We start from the raw sequence: 18800 nt of genomic DNA on the forward strand, positions 1-18800 counted from the left end.
GTTATTCTACTATGGATTATTATTGGATATTGGTTTGTTGGTTATTTAATTGGTATTTGTTATTCCGCTGTTGTTTGCGATTGTGGTTAGGTGGCTAGTGGATATGGGACCACTAATCGTAGTTTATTTATTATTATTATTATTATTATATTATTATTTTCAAAAAAAAACGGGTCAGGTCGTTTCACTAATGAGTTATGTTTGTAGTGAGTAATTACTCCAAAATATTCAAATTTTATTAATCAAAATTATTGTCCAACTATCATTATTCTTGTTGTAAATTGGATTATAGCTCACACCGATTTGCTCTTTTTGTTGCAAGATAAGTAAATCCAGAAATTAAGAACATAAAAGTTTACGAGTTTTCTTTGTTGTCAACTGCAACATTGAGATGTTATCTTTTCTCAGAGGTGTAATTGGAATTGTGCAGTGTATGGAAGAATCAATACACAAGACTAGTGAAAAGGATAACGTCTATGAGCTCTTCATGGAGTATGCAACAACTGAGACTTTTTATGCTGAGATTAAAAGGCATCAAAAAGGATTGTCCATAGCCACTGTGGAATGGTTCATACGAATGATTTTCATAGGGTTTAAATCACTTCACCACCTTGGTTACATTCATAGACACTTGTACTTGCACTTTTCACTGAAAAAATATTAGTGTGTTTTAAAGTTATAAATGAAATTGTTTATAGAAGAAAAAATTGCAATGTCGTCCTTTTTCCTTACGAAGAAGGACTAGTGTGTTTTAATGTTGTAAATAAAAATATTTATAAAGGAAAGCGTTGATGGATTCTAACTGGATTAGTTACAGAATTAGGCTTTTTTTTCTAAGTTTCTTACAGATTTAGGACTTATAGTCCAGACTTACAGATTAAGGCCTTTTTAATCAACCAAAAATACTAAATTAACCTTCTCACATTAACCCTTAACTCTCTTTCTTTCTCTGCGACCTGCGCCGTGAACAATTTTTTTCAAATTTTCAAATCTCTGATTAAAGAAGGAGTTGCAGCCATCGATGGTATGTTCCACCTTGATGATGGTCAGCTTATCGTCGTTAAGCGATTGAACCAATTACCAACTAATTTTTTTTTGGATTTGTGAATCGCAGAACATGTAAAATATTTATAATTTGGATTCGATTTTAAGATGAATCATAAGAGTTTCCGAAAAAGATGAATTTGAAGCTTTTGGGTTCACTAAACAAAATGGTCGACAGACCTTGGAGGTGGAGTTTCTGGTGGAGAAACATAAACCAACGATGGTAAAGAAATAGAAAATCCATAAGTGTTTCTGATTGAAACCCTTGGGTTCTCTAGATAATATCATTTAGGGTTTAGTTTTTTTTTCATCTAAAACAAATTAGATGAATCCATGAATTTTTAAGATCGGCCGAATAAAAGATATAAAGTAAAAACTAAGAGAAGGAAGAAGATGATACGGAGATATAAATAGGGCTAAAAGCATCATTTCATTTGTCTTTAAAATGTCTAAAACCGAGAGTTTGGACTATAATACTCGATCTCAAATTTTTGGCCCAACAAAGGCTCATTCCAGTAAACATCCCATTCTAACTCGACCAAAGTTTTTATTCTTATCAAATTCGAGGTTTTGCATGTACCAATGACATTTGAAAATCTCTCTACTCTCTAAAATTTTAAAATCGAGTTGTATATTTTCTACATGGGCCTGACCGACACTGGGCCTAGACTTCGCATTGTAAAAAAACTGATACGTGTTGCGTTAAAAGACACGTGACTGTAAAGTTTGAAGAGACGTGGCAAAACAGTAATCTCCTCTCTTGTACCGCTATTTTCCAGCGTAGAATAAACTTTTTCGTAGACACCTCCGATTACTGCCACGTGGATATCATACACACCGTCAAAATATAAAATGAGAAATATCTGGATTATGTGTGAATTATTATATACCACATAAATAAATATAAAATTCATTAAAATTTAAAGAGAATCACAATTAAACTTTCAATACAAGATAAAAAAAAAAAAAAAAGATTTGGTTTTTATTCATCTCTCTCGGTTGTTTCCATTTTACAGGTTTCAATCGAAAATTCCCTCTTTTTACATTTTGGGATTTTGATCTTGGGTTTCTTGTGTTTGTGTACATAGATCGGATCTTCAAGTTTCTTGTAAAGTTTTAATCTTTTAGGGTTTCTTACTTCCTAAAGTTTCTCTTTTTTCTAAATGGATACTTTGGGTAATTGATTGGATTAGGGTTTGTGTTCTCTAGCGGTGGGAAAGCTGTTTTTGGATTCTTGGATTCTATCTTTGATTAAGGTTCTCTTGCAGCTTTCTCACAGGTTTTAGGGTTTGATAGGTTGGTAGAGATTTGGAATTGAATTTGAGTTTCTTGATTCTGTTAACCATGGTGGATGCTATTGGAGCTGTGTCTTTGGTTTGTCATCGACCTTCGATTGTGAGGGTTTCGGTTAAGAACGAATCCAAAACGCAGAGATCACAGTTTCCGGTGAAGTTAGATTTTAGTGCGAATCGTTTGGTGATGCAGAAGAGTGTGATGAAGAGTCGAATGTGGTCTGTGTTACCGATCAGGGCTGTTGCGATGGAACTGACGAAAGAGATGCCTGCGTATAAGAAGAAGAAAGACGAGAGGTTACCTAAAACTTGGAACTATCTTGATTCCGGTGCAGATGATAAACCCGGTGTATGGCCACCTGAGAACAAAGCTGATAAGCCTTCATTGCATAATCCTTTACTTAGGCAGGAACGTATGGGTTGTGGTTGGTTAGGTGCTATATTTGAGTGGGAAGGAGTGTTGATTGAAGATAACCCTGATCTTGATAACAAGTCATGGCTGACTTTAGCTCAGGAAGAAGGGAAGTCTCCTCCTCCAGCTTTTATGCTCAGACGTGTCGAAGGGATGAAAAACGAGCAGGCGATTTCAGAGGTTCTGTGTTGGTCGAGAGATCCTGTTCAAGTGAGAAGGATGGCTAAGCGTAAAGAAGAGATCTTTAAAGCTTTACATGGAGGTGTGTATAGACTAAGAGACGGGTCACAGGAGTTTGTGAATGTCTTGATGAATAATAAGATCCCAATGGCTTTGGTGTCTACTCGTCCTCGGGAGACATTAGAGAATGCTGTTGGATCTGTTGGTATACGGAAGTTCTTCAGTGTGATAGTTGCGTCTGAAGATGTTTACAGAGGTAAACCGGATCCTGAGATGTTCATTTACGCAGCACAGCTTCTTGATTTCATACCGGAACGTTGCATTGTGTTTGGAAACTCGAACCAGACCATTGAAGCGGCTCATGATGGGAGGATGAAATGTGTGGCTGTGGCTAGTAAACACCCGATTTATGAGCTTGGTGCAGCTGAGCTGGTGGTAAGAAGACTAGACGAGTTATCGATTATTGATTTGAAGAAACTTGCAGATACGGATTTGACGGAATTCGAACCGGAATTGGAGATGGAAAAGGAAGATGAGCATGAGCGGCCTTCGTCAGCTGTAGCAGTTGATGATATCTTCTGATGGAAGTGATCTTCTGTTATATTGTACAGTCTTATGAGATTTGGATTCTTCCTCGTGTAATTCACGACATGTTTTAGTTTCTGTGTATAATTGGAAGAAGCTTAAACGAGGGATAAATATAAATGTACACTCATACATATACTTAGTTCCTACTTAGTTTTAATGTTTGTATACGTTAAAATATCATTAGACTTGTATACTTGTGAGATAACATTCATCATATATGTTGAAGTCTGATCATTTGTTCCAAAACATCACAACATTTCAGAATTCGTATTCCTTTGTTTCATCATTACGCCAATCCTCAGAGGAGATGCGACCAGGAGTAGCGGCGTTGATCATTGCAAACTCAACCTCTTGAGGTAGCACACAATTTTCACATATTTTCTAATTCTACTTTTGAAAACTATCTAGTTCTCTCTCTCTCTCTCTCTCTCTCTCTCTCTCTCTTTTTCCGACAAACCGTGTCCTAATAAACACAATTTTTGTTTTTCCTTTTAATATTAAACGAAGGCTCACCAACAACGTCAGTCAACGCTTAGTATGCAATATAGTTCTATACAATCTTTGTTAATCCTTTCTCCATCATGTTCTAGATCTAGATCCTCTCTTCACCTTACTAATGGATTCTTCTTTTTCCATTTCCACGCTTTTTAGAAAACTCAGATTCCAACAAAACAGCAAAGAAGTAGATTCTTCCTCATCTTCTTCATCAGTTCCTCCATCGTCTTTGTCAAGAACTTGGAAACACCATGTCTTCCTGAGCTTCCACGGGGAAGATGTCCGAAAAACATTTCTTACCCACATCCTTAAAGAGTTCAGAGGAAAAGGAATTGATCCTTTCATTGATAATGATATCGAGAGAGGTAAAACAATTGGTCCTGAGCTCATAGAAGCTATCAAAGGATCAAGGATCGCCATCGTCTTGCTTTCGAGGAACTACGCTTCCTCGTCCTGGTGCCTGAATGAGTTGGTGGAGATCATGAAGTGTAGAGAAGAGTTGGGTCAAATCGTGATGACCATTTTCTATGATGTAGATCCAACTGACGTCAAGAAACAGATGGGAGCCTTTGGGAAAGTATTCAACAAAACTTGTAAAGGTAAACCAAAGAAAGAGATTAAGAGATGGAGATTAGCTTTGGAGGGCGTGGCCACAATCGCCGGAGAGCATTCACGCAACTGGTTTGCCCTCTTAACTTCTACTTGCGCTAACTAATTCATTTTTGATACAAACACATGTATGAAAATCTGTCATGACTAAATATAGTGCTCTCTCTATTTGTTGTTATAGGGTTAGTGAAGCTGCCATAATAGAAAAAATAGCTATGGATGTTTCAAATAAGTTGAATAATTCCACACCATCAAGAGATTTCAACAGCTTAGTTGGAATGGGAGCTCATATGAAAAATATGGGACCAATGTTACGCTTAGAATCTGATGAGGTTAGGATGATTGGGATTTGGGGTCCGTCTGGGATTGGGAAGACCACCATAGCTAGATATTTGTATAGCCAACTCTCTAGCAGTTTCGATTTGAGCGTCTTTATGGAGGATATCAAAGAGTTAACCTCTACAAGGCGAGTGTCTTCTGATGACTATAGTGCAAAGTTGTACTTACAGAAACAGTTTTTGTCCCAGATACTCAACCACAAGGATATTGAGACTCCTCATCTTGGAGTTGTACAAGACAGGTTGAACGACAAGAAAGTGTTGATTGTTCTTGATAACATTGATCAGTATATACGATTAGATGCCATCGCAAAAGAGACTAGCTGGTTTGGTCATGGAAGTCGGATTATCATCACAACTCAAGACCAAAAACTTTTGAAGTCACATGGCATCAACCATATTTACAAGGTGGATTTCCCGTCAGTATACGAAGCTTCTCACATCTTTTGTATGTATGCTTTTGATCAAAAGTTTCCCAAAAATGGTTTTGAGTCGCTTTCATGGGAAGTTACAAACCTTTTGGGTAAACTGCCATTGGGATTAAGAGTCATGGGCTCCCATTTCCGAGGAATGTCTAAGCAGGAGTGGATAGATGCACTACCAAGGCTAAGAACTCGCCTTGATGCCAGCATTCAAAGCATTTTAATGTTCAGTTACAATGCGTTATGTGATGAAGATAAAGATTTATTTGTTCATATAGCTTGTCTTTTCAACTATCAAATGATTGAGCTAGTGGAAGATCATCTCGGAAAGAATTTCTTGGATGTGAGGCAACAATTTCGCATTTTATCTGAGAAATCTCTCATATCTGTTGAAAATGGATGTGTATATATGCACAATCTGCTAGTACAATTGGGTAAAGAAATTGTCCGTCGTGAGCTTGGGAACCAATCCATTCTAAAACCTGGGAAGCGTCAGTTTTTGGTTGATGCTAGAGATATATGTGAAGTATTCACTAATGACACGGTTAGTTTTAGTTTTAAGCTTCCATTAGATTAAAATATTTTTGATGACTAACCATCTCTAGTTCTTTATATTCAGGGTAGTAAAAATGTTATAGGCATACATTTTGACTCATCTGGGTTGTCAGGCGAATTAAGTATAAGTTGAAGAGCTTTTGAAGGGATGTCTAATCTTGAATTCTTAAGATTCAAGTGTATGAATGGTAATCAAAATCATAATTTGAGCTTACCACAAGGTTTGAACCATCTATCTCAAAAACTACGATTACTACATTGGGATCGCTTTCCAATGACATGTCTGCCTTCCAATTTTTGTACGGAGTGCCTTGTCGAATTATATATGGTAGATAGCCAACTGCATAAGCTGTGGGAAGGAGATCGGGTAAGTTTTTTTTCTTACACTTGTTAGGTTTTAAAAAGGTCTGATCTATAGCACTCTGTTAGTAATTTAATGTTTTTACTTTGCTTATTTGTACAGTCCCTTCGTAACCTCAAGTGGGTGAATTTGAGTCTTTCGAAAAACCTAAAGGAACTACCTGACCTCTCAACCGCCACTAATCTTCAACATATGTTTCTTTCTTCCTGCTCAATTTTGGTGGAGCTCCCGTCCTTGAATGCCACTAATCTTAAAAAAATGGACATTTCCAAATGCTCAAGTTTGGTTGAGCTTCCGTCCTGGATTGGAAATGCCAATAATCTTTCCTTGTTGAATCTCATGGGATGTTCAAGTCTGGTAGAACTCCTGTTCTCCATTGGAAACGCCACTAATCTCCAAACATTGCAGCTTGATATGTGCACTAGTTTTGTAGAGTTGCCCTCCTCTATTGGGAATCTTCATAAATTGCAAAAGTTGATTGCAATAGGTTGCTCAAAGCTAGAGGTTCTTCCTACCAACATCAACTTGGAATCTCTTGATGAAGTTAATTTCCGTGACTGTTTTATGCTGAAAAGTTTTCCTGAGATTTCCACACATATTAGGCTCCTAATTCTCGCGAGAACTGCAATAAAAGAAGTGCCTTCGTCGATAAAGTCTTGGCCTAACCTTTCTTACTTGGGCATGTCATTCCATGAAAACCTTGAGGAGTTCCCGCACGCTCTTGATATCATCACATCGTTGGTATTTGAAGATAAAGAAATGCAAGAGATCTCTCCGTGGGTTAATAAAGTCTCCCGTCTTCAGTTTCTAATACTCATAGGGTGCAAGAAGCTAGTATCAATCCCACAGCTTCCAGATTCCTTAGATCATCTAAGGGTAGAAAGTTGCGAGTCATTAGTGAGACTCGATTGCTTCTTTCACAATCTAAAGTATCTTCAGTTTACTAACTGTTTCAGACTGAATAAAGAAGCAAGGGAACTCATTGTTCAGACCAGTACTCGATGTACGGTCTTACCTGGTGAAGAAGTGCCTGCAAACTTCACTTACCGAGCTAAAACTGGAAGTTCCGTAGTGGTAAATTTGAAAAAAGGCCTCTTTCTAAAACCTCGAGATTTAAGGCTTGTATCTTGCTGGTTGATGAAGGTGGTGACAAGGAGAAGGTGTTTGGTAGTAAAGAGATGAGAATAACATATCTCATCATGGAAAAACATAATCCTGGCGTCTATGTTCCATGCAGACCTATTGGCTACTCCCTATCTCACTCTTTTACTGAGCATTTGTACATCTTTGAGTTTGAAGGAGATGTGACATCTAACGAGCTGCTCGTTGACTTTAAAATCTACTGCAGCGAAAGAAAGATAAAAGAATGTGGGGTAATGCTCAGTAAAAGTCTTTCATGTTTATGGGACTGAAGTCGATGGAGATCATGACAGTATATAGACGAAGATTCAATTTAAAGTTGCAGGGCTTGGTATTGCACTTTTAATCTTTACATTTTACATTGTTATTGTGTGATGTTGGGTTATGTAATATGTATAATTGACTAACTATTGAATTCACTAGATTTTGTGATGAATACAAATGTACACACTCATACCTATACTCTTTATACTTTATGTGTGTATACGTATCATTTGATTTGATCATATAAGCTAGCTGTCTCGAGGAGGAACTATGCAACACAAGATTCAGTCACAATCTATACTTGTGAGACAACATTCATCATATATGTTAAATGTCTGATCATTTGTTCCAAAACGTCTACCAAGCTTTTCAATATTTCAGAATTCAATCCTCAGAGAGATACGACCAGGAGTAGCGACGTTTGCAAATCTTGCAATCAGGAGTACATTTGATGAATTCTTCAAGCTTCTGAATGGGGGCTTGTACAAAATAATCATCAGGCACCGTGTCAGGATCCAAAGCCAAGTATATGCAATGTGAGAGATTAAGAACTGTGAGGTTTTGGAGGCCTGTGATTAGCGATATAACTCCATCAATTGTGACGTAAGAGCATCGTAAACTCAACCTCTTGAGGTTTTCGAGGTACCGCACGATTTGCTCAACATTCTTGTCTTGCAAAAAACCCAAATATTTGAAGTTTGTAAGGTTACTGCAGTTTTCTCCCACGATTTGAAAGTCGAATGTCCCGATACGTAGCTGATAATCTTGAGCAATGATTAGTGTTTTCAGATTCTTCCATTGACTGAACACAAACTGACATGACTCCTTGGTTTTATAGCACCAGACCGGTAAAACAAGTTTCTCTATGTTTGGCATCCTAAGGAAAACAAAAAAGAAAAAAATGAGATCCTCCTTTTTGTACATGACTTCAACTATAATTCATTTACATAAAAAGATGAGACTTACCTCTCAGCAGCAAACATGAGATCCTCCGTTTTTACATAGGAACTGAAGTGAAAGAACAAATTCTTCGGGGCCATGCGGCTCAACTTGGTGATCTCATCGAGTAATCCCATAAGGGTTAGGTGTACGACACTATAGTCAAAAAAGAATTTACTAATCTTGATAAAAATACTCCTAAAGCTTAGGCCTTTCGCTACTTCTTCTTCATCAACCCGGTGCTCAAAGAAGATGACAGGTCGGACTCGATCCTCAAACTCCATAAAATAGGAGAAGTCCACTTGTTTGAGCTTAGTGAGGTCGACAGTGTTCCACAGAGTTTTGTTGTGAGAGGCAAGGAACCAAGAAGTACATACACGTGAAACTCCCAAGGTAAGGTCCATCAGTTCGAGCTTATCGAAAATAACAGCAAGTACGTCTCTATGCAAAGTTTCCCACTTTGGAACTTCTCTTGATCTGTCTACCTTCTCCTTCACTTCACAACTACAAACAGAGTAATAAACGGTTGAACACATTTTAGATAGATTGATTCTTGAATTCACATTAAAGATTGAACACAACAGAAGCAAAACAAGAGTAAGTCAAGAACCCTAAACAAACCTTGGAAATTGTTGAACAACGTAATTCCGAGAAAGAAGAATTGTAGAATTTGTCGTAGGCAGTGAATGTTCAAGTAGACCCTTGAGACCGTCTGATCTCTCCATCGTAACTAACATTAAAAACTAAACTCTGAAATGTAAAACTCTCAAACCACTATACAAAACAGATTAATATCTCTCTTGAGCAATCTGTCGAACACCTTCTATGCAAGACAAAAAAAAAAAAAAAACACAAAGGTTATAATTTTTGTTACATTTTTATGGCTGAGTATGTTACAAAATCTCAACTGTGTAATAGCTCAACTCACCCAATTTCATAATCAATCCAACAACAAATCAAAAGAAGTAAAAACAAGAGTCTTTTTTTGTTTTCCTTCAATCCGTCGATGTGAAGAGATCTAACCCAATTCAAGAAACTACAAACCCAAATCAGATCTGTATGAAAGATCAATGATTCAATGAAGCTCAACAACAACGAGAATCACAGCTTAAAAGCATGAAGAAGAAGGAGAAGAGAAAAGAGAAAAACCCAAGAAGAGAGTCTCTTGAGTTGCTTCGAAGCCTTCTCGAAACCTCTAGTCCTCACAGAGTCTCTCACTTTTTCTTCAATCTTCAAACAAGTTGATATTGTCAATATGACAATTAGGAAATTTTCCTAAAATAGTAAATGTATAATTTACATTTAATTATTTTAGCTTAGGAAACTTACATTTGCTATAAAATGGATAATTACTTTTGTTTTATCCATCACATACTTCCCTTCTAAGTAACTTTGCTTTCAAGTAGTATTTAGGGGGTTATTAGTTTGAGATTTAAATAGAGTTTTAAAGATTTTAAATGTTATGTAGAATTGTTGTTATTAAAACAAGATTTTGTTAAACTTTGTTAAAATTTAGTGTTATTAGTTTGTGATTTGTAAAAAGTCTGAAAATCTTAACAAATTTGGTTTATTGGATTTATACTTGTAATCATTAAAAGTTTTGTGTTATTCAATTAAAACAAAAGAATCTAAGATTGTTAATAAATTCAATTATTATGTTATTGGTTCATGGTTTTAGACACTTTCTTTACAAAATAAAGTCATGAAAAGTATCATAAAAATATAGGGATTGTTTGGAGAACTTTACAAGATTTTAGAAAACTAATCAACAAAACTCTCTAACAATTTTTAACAATTTTTTACTTATTCATTTTTAATGATTTTGTTGAACTCTTCAAAAATCTTCATAGATTAGAATCCAATACAACTTATCTTCTAATCCTTAATTTTCCTATATATACGTTGATTTGCTTTAATGTAATAACAGAAGACAAGAAGAAGAGAAGAAAGAGTAATAGTTAGAAGAACATCATTGTTTAACTCTCTCCCCTCTACTCTTGATCTCTCTCTCCATTTATTTACTACTAGATCCGGACCCGCACGTACGTGCGGGATTGTTTGCAAAAACTAAGTTTTGTGTTTTATAATATTTTTCAGTAATATAGTTATTATTGCTTTAGACCAAAGTTGTTTATTTTTTGAAAAAAGAACTTTTATTCTTTATAGTTACTAGGTTTTGAACCCACGCGTAACATATCTTTTGAAGTAGACGTGATTTTTCCACTTGAAACAAACACCGTATCCGATTTTGAGACTTTTCTTTCATATCCAAGGCCACACTTATCAATCTTGCCAATATTTAGAATGTGATCCAACTTCTCTGTACCATTATTAAGCATCCTCAAATTCTTTTGAGTTTCTTTAAGCTGCACTTTAGCTTGTAATGCTTCTTCTCCCTTCTCTGTTGCATATTTCTCTGCTTCAACAACTTTAGCCTCTAACTCAAGCTTTTCCTTAATCAAAATTGAATTATCATCAACTACCTTAAGCCAATGTGCATACAGCTTCTCATAACTCTTACCAAGTTCTTTATAACTCATATCCTCTCCATCACTATCACTATCATATTCATGTTCAGATACAGTTGCAGGTTTTGTTGCAGTTTCAGAAGTAGTTGCAGACACTGATGCAGACGCTGATGCAGACATTGATTCAGAACTATCTTCAGAAGTTGTAAACGCCACAAAATTCTTCAGTTCTTCTTCTTCATCTGAATCAGTTTCAGAATCACTAGTAACAACATTCATAGCCTTCTTCTTATGCTTTTGTAGATTGGCACAATCAGACCGTACATGACCATATCCTTTGCATTCAAAACATTGAACATTCTTTGATGAAGTCTTCATCTCTTCACCCATTCTACTTTTCTTCTCTTCGCCCTTACGCTTCAGAAATTTAGCAAATTGTCTTGATAACATAGTCATTGAATCTTCACAAGATGATACCTTAAGAGCTACTCCAATGTCAACTTCCTTCTTTATTGCTTCCATAACTTGATCATCTTTCTTCTTTACTCCTTCAGCTTCATATGCTTTGCTTCATTCAAAAGCCTTTAGAATCCCAACAAACTCATCAAAAGTCATCTCATCTAAATTATGAGCTTCTTCAACTACAGAAATTTTTGACTCAAATTTTGTAGGAACAGATCGCTTCAGTTTCTTCACAAGCTTTTTGTCTTTGTACTGCTTTCCAAGAGCAAAAGTCTCATTAGATATATCACATAACTTAGCACTGAACTCAGCCACAGTTTCTTTTTCTTCCATCCTTAGATTCTCAAATTGTGATGCCAACATATCCAGCTTTGTTCTTTTAACACTAGAAGTACCCTCAAACATATTCTCCTATGACTTCCATGCTTTCTGAGCTGATATACATTGAGAAATTAACTTGAAGTGGCTTGAATCAATAGCATTGTAAATCGTTGTCTTGGCTGTCAAATTACAACTTGATATCTTTTTCTCTGCAGCAGTCCACTTATCTCTGGGCTTAAGACTCTCAACCCCTTTCTCATCCAAAACTTTAGGAGGCTCCCAACCAAGCTCAATCGAATTCCAACAATCTTCATCAAGGTTACTAATAAACGCTTGCATATGAACCTTCCAATACTCGTAGTTCGTTGAATCAAGCAACGATGGTCTTGACATAGACGTGCCTTCTCTGTATGAAGTCATCACAACTGATGCAAAGCATTGTCTTACTTCCTGAACTACCCTCACCCGTGATCTACCCGAAACTAGACTTAATCTCTATCGAGAACCCGCTCTAATACCACTTGTAAATGCGGATGAGGCAATAATAAAGTGCATAAAGTAAATAACACAAGAGCTTTGTTAACGAGGTTCGGTTTTTCCTACTCTCCGGGATCACTAGAACAAGAAAGCAAATACAACCTATTCGCAAATGCGTAAATCAAGCACAACCCTCTTAATTCACCGCTTTGTTCTATAACATGAAATCTTAAGGATAAATCTCTACCCTTAACTAAACTCACACCAAGCCTAGATTTAAACCAAGATAACCTAACCTTGGGCTAAACTCCCCCTGAGCCTAGACTTCAGATCTTCAACTCTTTTGAGCAACCTTCACACACACGTCACACCGACGAACAAAGAAGCTTGAACAACACAAGCACCAAACCGCGAAACCAAGCCGCACATAATGAAAAAGCTCTCTAGGGTTTTTATCTTTATCTCTCAGCTCTCTTACTTCTCTAGGACGTGCCCAACACCTCCTTATATATCCATCAAGACTTCCTAATCACCATAGGAGAAGATTTCCAAATTCCATTAAAAAATGACTTTTTCCTTTTTGCTATTTTCCTTTTCCTTGTAAAACTCCAATTTTATCAACCCAATAAATAGTAGTTTTGCGCTTCAATTCATCCTCAAACTGTCCTTCAATATTGCCTTCTTAAACCTTCTAGAAACTTCTCACGCACATAAAACAACAACAATCCTGTATCACGTCTTTAATCACACAGACACTACTTTAGACAAACCAATACATCTTCACTCTTATTTCCTCTAAAATTGGGAGCACAATTAAAACTCTCTATTTATGACACATGGTCACAGGTATATTAGTCTTTCTATTTATTTTTTTCTTATAATCTCTCACAAATTATCTATCTCACAAAATCTAAAAAGTGTATATTCTTCAATTTTTTAACAAAAACTGCTTATTTTCCAATTATTTTTCAAAAAGTGTCTAATACACTAATGTACTTTTTATTTTTGAGCAACTTAGATGGGTTGCTCCATTAGACATGGTCTAAGTGTAATTAAGTGTGTAACAAAAGTACATGACACATAATTTTGATCGTCATGTATAAATGGAGTTTAAAGTGTGAATCTTTTACATTCAGAAATACATTATTTACAAATTGTACATATACAGTGTATATACAATTACAGAAATAAATTGAAAGCTTCAACACAATAGGATCAGAAAACTATATATACTTTCAAGTTATCTTTGAGTAACAAATTTAAATTTTAAATTAATGAAAATAAACACACACTACATACAAAACCATGCATCAGCACCAAACAATTCTTCTCATATATTTCAGAATTGAAGTTCCATTATCTCGTCGTTCAGCCAATCCTAAGCGAGATACGACTAGGAATAACGACATCTATCTTTGCAAATCATACAATCTTGAGGACAACAGATAAAATTTTCAAGCTTCTGAGTTGCAGCGGCTATTACAAATTTTTCTATAGATTATTCGATAGGAAGAAAACTAAACAAATTTTTGCAATGTGAAACGTTAAGAATCGTCAGGTTTCGAAGGCCGGTAATTAGCTTGTTAAATACCTCCATACTAACCAAAGAGCATCGCAAACTCAACCTCTTGAGGCTTTGGAGGTAACGTACCATTTCGCTGGTATTGTATTATGCCAAATAACCCAAATATTTTTAGGTTGGATAGGTTACTACAACTCTCTCTGTTAGTGTAAAATATCCCACATCGGAAAGATGTGAAGGGATTTAAGTAATATATAAAGGGTTAGGGTCTCTCCACTCATTGCCAATTGGTTTTGAGTTGGAAGCCCACAATAAAGCCCGAATTTAATATGGTATCAGAGCAGATTGATTATTGGGCCACCCCGTGGATGTTGTTCCCACATATGCCCACGCTTTAGATGGTTATGCCTGAGCGTGAGGGGAGGTGTTAGTGTAAAATATCCCACATCAGAAATATGTGAAGAGATTTAAGTAATATATAAAGGGTTAGAACCTCTCTACTTATTGCCAATTGGTTTTGAGTTGGAAGCCCACACTAAAACCCGAATTTAATACTCTCCCACAGTTTGAAACCTAAATATCCCGGTGAAAGTATGTTCATGAGCGATGATCAATGTTTTCAGGTTTTTCCATTGACTGAAAGCAAACCGCAATGAATTCTCGGTTTGATAGGACCAGATTGGTAAAGCAAGTTTCTCTATATTTGGCATGCTGAGAAACAAAATCACAAGAAAGAAAAATATAAACGTATGAGAGGCACACCATGCACATGCAAGAAAATCTAAGTAGATGATTGATGAGATTTACCTCTCAGCAGCGAATATGATTGAGACCTGTTTCTTGTATGAATTGAAGTGAAAGAACAATGTCTTCGGGGCCATGTGGCTCAACTTGGTGATCTCAATTAATAGATTCATGAGACTTATGCCGCCATCTACGTCAAAAAAGTCATGAAAGAACCTGGAGATGATCTTAGACAAAAGATTCTTATGAAGGCCTCCATTGTCGTCAACCTGGTGCTTGTAAAAGAAGATTGGTCGTACTTTACTCTTAAAGAAAAAACTGTTGGAAACATCTAATTCTTGGAGCTTGGTGAGGTCGACGGTGTTCCACAAAGCTTTTTGTGATAGGCAAGGAACCAAGAGATGCAGACACGTGAAGCTCTCATGGTAATCTCCATCAAGTTGAGCCTACTGAAGATAAGTTCAAGTATGTCTCTGTTTACATCTGCCCATACTGAAACTTCTCCTAAGCTCTCTACCTTCTTCATCACGTTGCAACTACATACAAAGGGGAAAAAGGAGAAGAAAAAAAATGTTGATGGGTGGATTCTTGAATTTACATAAAGCTTGTATAAGAGAAATAGAGTACTTTTTGTTTTTTTGAATCTAATGTTAAATTATATTCAAAAAAAAAATAAACTGTTTGTTACATTTGTGACTTTATGTAAAAATGTTTTGAACTGAATGTTGACTCATCTGGAATAAAATCTGGCGGCAAACCACAGTTGAATGCGAGTATCTCCTCCATCCTCAAGTGTGCTCGTACGGTTGCGGACATTCTTATCAATAGAGTACTTTTCATTATCAAACAAAACAAGAATATGTCAACGGTAACATATAGAAACAAAACATTATAGTGTCCTACTAAATAATGCTACATATTTACAACACCAAAACTGCAACTCTAGTTTCACGATCTTTAACTTAATTTTGTGTTTAGGAAAAAAACAGAAACAAAAACAAAACCAAACAAGCTATGTTAGGGTAAAAAGATTCGAATAGTCAGTTCTTTTTTCTTTTTTTTGGTATCAATAAAATTTTTGGTATCAGGAATAGTCAGTTCTTGTAAGCACTTACTTAGAAAAAAGTATTTTAAAAAAATTTCTACAAAAACAATAAACAAACAGAGCACAGCCAGAGCGAAAGCATCATAAAAAAAAACAATATATTGTAATAAGTCACATAATCTATAGCAAGGTGATAGACCTAGAAGAACTACCTTGCTAAGAGGAAATTTTGTTTTGTGAAAAAGTTAACTAGCTAGGGTTTTTTTTTTTTCAATTAAGTTCAAATACCAAAAATATCCCATGTATATTGGACTATATGGGCCTGTTGCCTCTCTATTTCAACTTATATAGATCTTAAGAACATCAAGGGAGACTTAGAGATATTTAGGGTTTCTCTAAACAAGAGTGAGCGGGGGTCAGGATCATGGCGACAAGTCAATCGAAGAAGAGTAAAACTGAGAACAATTCTCTTGAAATCTTGAAAGAGATGAACTTCGATGATGTTCCTTTGGAACTAGCGATGGATATATTTATGAGACTGCCTTTGAAATCCGTAGCTAGGTGTCTCCTACTCTCAAAGTTTTGGACCGGAGTGATACGGAGTCGAGATTTCATCACGTCTTTCCAGGTTAGGTACTCTTCGATGATGCAGCCTCGTCTACTAGTCGCGTTTATTGACTTCGATATACAACGGAACTGCGAATTTTGGCACTTCTTCTCGCTGTCTACATCATCATCAACGTCTTATCTATCAAGTGTTACATGTCCATTTCCAGAGTCTGTCTACCATTCTCATTATGTCAATGGTTTGATAAACCTAAGATATGGTCTAGATAAATGCGTAGCTAACCCTAGTACTGGTACATTCATAGCTATACCTAGAGTCGAAACCAGCAGTACGGTCGCACATAGTTTTTTCGGGTACGATCCGGTTAATGATGAGTACAAACTATTAGTGTTGTGCATGAAGGATCGAATATTACAACTATCATCTGAACACCAAGTAGTCACATTGGGAGATAAAAACAAAGTATGGAGAATGATTGATTACAAAACTCCTCATGGTCCTGTGCTTAACAGTGTGTGCATAGATGGAGTTTTGTATTATCTTGCTTTTACGGCAGATAATTTGTCGCGGTTAAGCTTAATGAGATTCGATTTGGGGTCAGAAACGTTGGATCTTTTTACTAGTGTATCCGCGGACTTTCCAACTGCGTTTCTATATCTTTCAACTTTGATTAGCTACAAGGGGAAAGTAGCTTTAGCCACTACCAGATGGACGGATTTGGAAGTGTGGGTTTTGGATCAGCAAGCCGAGACTCTAGGATGGATGAAGGAAAGTTTCAGTATCAAAATTGGGATGAAGTGGAAACATTATGATTTGGGAGATATCAGAGGCACAACTCATAGAGGTGAGTTAATTTTGGCACCACGGTGCTATTATAATGAGTTTTATGTTTTCCTTTACAATCCAGACACGAATAGGCTTAGAGGAATCAAGGTTAACTTACACGGAGACTACAAGTTCAAGCATCGGGAGACAAAAGCAATTTTCGGATTATGTAGAGAGTGTTAGGTTGTTGTAAGGAAGACACTTTAATTTCATGCTTTCATGCATCATACCTATAGACTATAGTATTTGAAATGTTTTCTTTTAATATAACAATATTAAAAGAAATGAATAGAGTGTAACTATCCAGTAACCCTGGATCAAACGCTGGATCAATGTCAATGTTGCCTAAATCAAACGCTGGATCAAACGCTGAAAAACTTTATATGATTTCCAGTTCATATTAAATGAAGCATATTATGATCTATCAAATGGAAGAACAACACATATAAGAATAATAAAGGTTGTGAAAATAGAATACGATAACTCTCTCAAACCACATCAACAAAACTTTTCAAAATTTCAGAATTCAAGTTCCTTTATCTCGTCGTTTTGGCAATGCTTCTCGTAAAACTTCTGCTCTCGGAACATGGGAGGTCGATCTTTGCAAACTTGACAATCGTATTCTGAACATGTGATAAGTTTGTCAAGATTCTGAGTTGCAGCTTGTACAACATCATTCATCATAAGATACCAGCGCAAGATTTTGCAATGTGTCAAGTTAAGGATTGTGAGGTTTCGAAGACCTCTGATTAGCAGGATAACTACTTCAACATCGATGAAAGAGCATCGCAAACTCAACCTAGTGAGGCTCTGGTGGTAATGCACGATTCCTTCAGCAGCGTCGTTTCCCAAAATATAAAAACCTATAAGTTTTAAGTTGTTGAGGTTACTACAGCTCTCTCCCAACACTCGAATCTCGAATGAGCCCCAGGTAAAGTCATTAGCCATGATCAGTGTTTTAAGATTCTTCCACTGACTAAACGCAAACCTAAATGAGTCCAGCCCTTTATACAGTGACCATGAAACTGGTAAAGCAAGTTTCTCTATGTTTGCCATCCTGGAAAAAAAAAAAACATACATATGAGCGATATATATATTCTATTATTTAGATATTAAGATGAGATTTACCTCTTAGCAACAAACATGAGGTGCTCCATTTGTAAATAGGAATTAAAGCTAAAGAACACATTACACGGAGCCGTGCGGCTCAACTTAGTGATCTCAACAATTAGATTCTTGAGTTTTGTGTGTTTTACTCTACAAAAGTTAAAGAAGAACCGGCTCATCTTAATTGAAAGATTACTAAAGCTTAGGGCTTCTTTGTCGACCGGGTATTTGTAGAGGACGTTTTTTCCCTTGTGATTGAGCTTGGTGAGGTCGATGGTGTTCCACAGTATTTTGTTGTGAAAGGCAAGGAACCAATAGATGCATACACGTGAAGCTCCCATGATAATGTCCATTATGTCGAGCTTATCGAAGATAATGGCAAGTATGTTTCTATCCAGAGTTGACCATTCTGAATCTTCTCTTGAGCTGTTAGCCTTCACCATCACGTTGCAACTACATACAAATTTAAAAAAAAAAAAAAAAAGAGAGAGAGAAAAAGATAGAAAAACAATTTAGATTGATAGATTCTTGAATCCACGTTAAAGCTTGATCAAGAAGATCTATTGAAAAAATAAACAAAACAAAAAAAGAGAGTGATTTTTTACGTTTGCATATTCACAAT

General features: G+C 36.2%; 2 protein-coding genes and 5 pseudogenes across 4 annotated transcripts; 3 read left to right on the plus strand and 4 right to left on the minus strand.

The window, feature by feature from the left end:
- Nucleotides 1–1962: 1962 nt before the first annotated feature.
- On the plus strand, nt 1963–3762 carry LOC104737154 (5-amino-6-(5-phospho-D-ribitylamino)uracil phosphatase, chloroplastic). The gene has a single exon (XM_010457264.3). The coding sequence runs from the start codon at nt 2389–2391 to the stop codon at nt 3508–3510; it is 1122 nt and encodes a 373-aa protein (XP_010455566.1). The 5' UTR covers nt 1963–2388; the 3' UTR covers nt 3511–3762.
- A 247-nt stretch (nt 3763–4009) lies between these two features.
- LOC104737152 (putative disease resistance protein RPP1) lies at nt 4010–7890 on the plus strand (annotated as a pseudogene). The gene is made up of 4 exons (XR_015577956.1): nt 4010–4692; nt 4802–5924; nt 6000–6302; nt 6399–7890. The product of XR_015577956.1 is annotated as a putative disease resistance protein RPP1 (transcript).
- Nucleotides 7891–7983: 93 nt separating this feature from the next.
- Nucleotides 7984–9899, minus strand: LOC104737155 (putative F-box protein At4g11580). 2 transcript variants are annotated; one of them, XM_010457266.3, is made up of 4 exons: nt 9568–9892; nt 9261–9462; nt 8667–9143; nt 7984–8577 (listed from the first exon to the last, which is right to left on the minus strand). In XM_010457266.3, the coding sequence occupies exons 2-4, from the start codon at nt 9374–9376 to the stop codon at nt 8085–8087; spliced, it is 1086 nt and encodes a 361-aa protein (XP_010455568.1). In that variant the 5' UTR covers nt 9377–9462; nt 9568–9892; the 3' UTR covers nt 7984–8084. The 2 variants fall into 2 exon arrangements, with proteins under 2 accessions (XP_010455568.1, XP_010455567.1); XM_010457265.3 differs by having other exon boundaries at nt 9261–9899.
- An 893-nt stretch (nt 9900–10792) lies between these two features.
- Nucleotides 10793–11932, minus strand: LOC147929848 (uncharacterized; annotated as a pseudogene).
- Nucleotides 11933–13706: 1774 nt separating this feature from the next.
- On the minus strand, nt 13707–15159 carry LOC104737156 (putative F-box protein At4g11580; annotated as a pseudogene).
- A 943-nt stretch (nt 15160–16102) lies between these two features.
- LOC104737157 (F-box protein At4g11590 pseudogene) lies at nt 16103–17264 on the plus strand (annotated as a pseudogene).
- A 326-nt stretch (nt 17265–17590) lies between these two features.
- LOC104738383 (putative F-box protein At4g11580 pseudogene) lies at nt 17591–18792 on the minus strand (annotated as a pseudogene).
- Nucleotides 18793–18800: the final 8 nt, after the last annotated feature.

This window comes from Camelina sativa, chromosome 13 (assembly GCF_030686135.1).
Source record: "Camelina sativa cultivar CO46 ecotype springtype chromosome 13, ASM3068613v1".
Classification (NCBI taxonomy): domain Eukaryota; kingdom Viridiplantae; phylum Streptophyta; class Magnoliopsida; order Brassicales; family Brassicaceae; genus Camelina; species Camelina sativa.

Coding starts and splice junctions, on each gene's coding strand:
- LOC104737154 (XM_010457264.3), top strand. CDS start 2,389: ATGGTGGATGCTATTGGAGCTGTGTCTTTGGTTTGTCATCGACCTTCG.
- LOC104737155 (XM_010457265.3), bottom strand. CDS start 9,376: ATGTTAGTTACGATGGAGAGATCAGACGGTCTCAAGGGTCTACTTGAA. Junction 9,144..9,260: donor GTTGTTCAACAATTTCCAAG/GTTTGTTTAGGG, acceptor CTCTGTTTGTAG/TTGTGAAGTGAAGGAGAAGG. Junction 8,578..8,666: donor CTCATGTTTGCTGCTGAGAG/GTAAGTCTCATC, acceptor TGTTTTCCTTAG/GATGCCAAACATAGAGAAAC.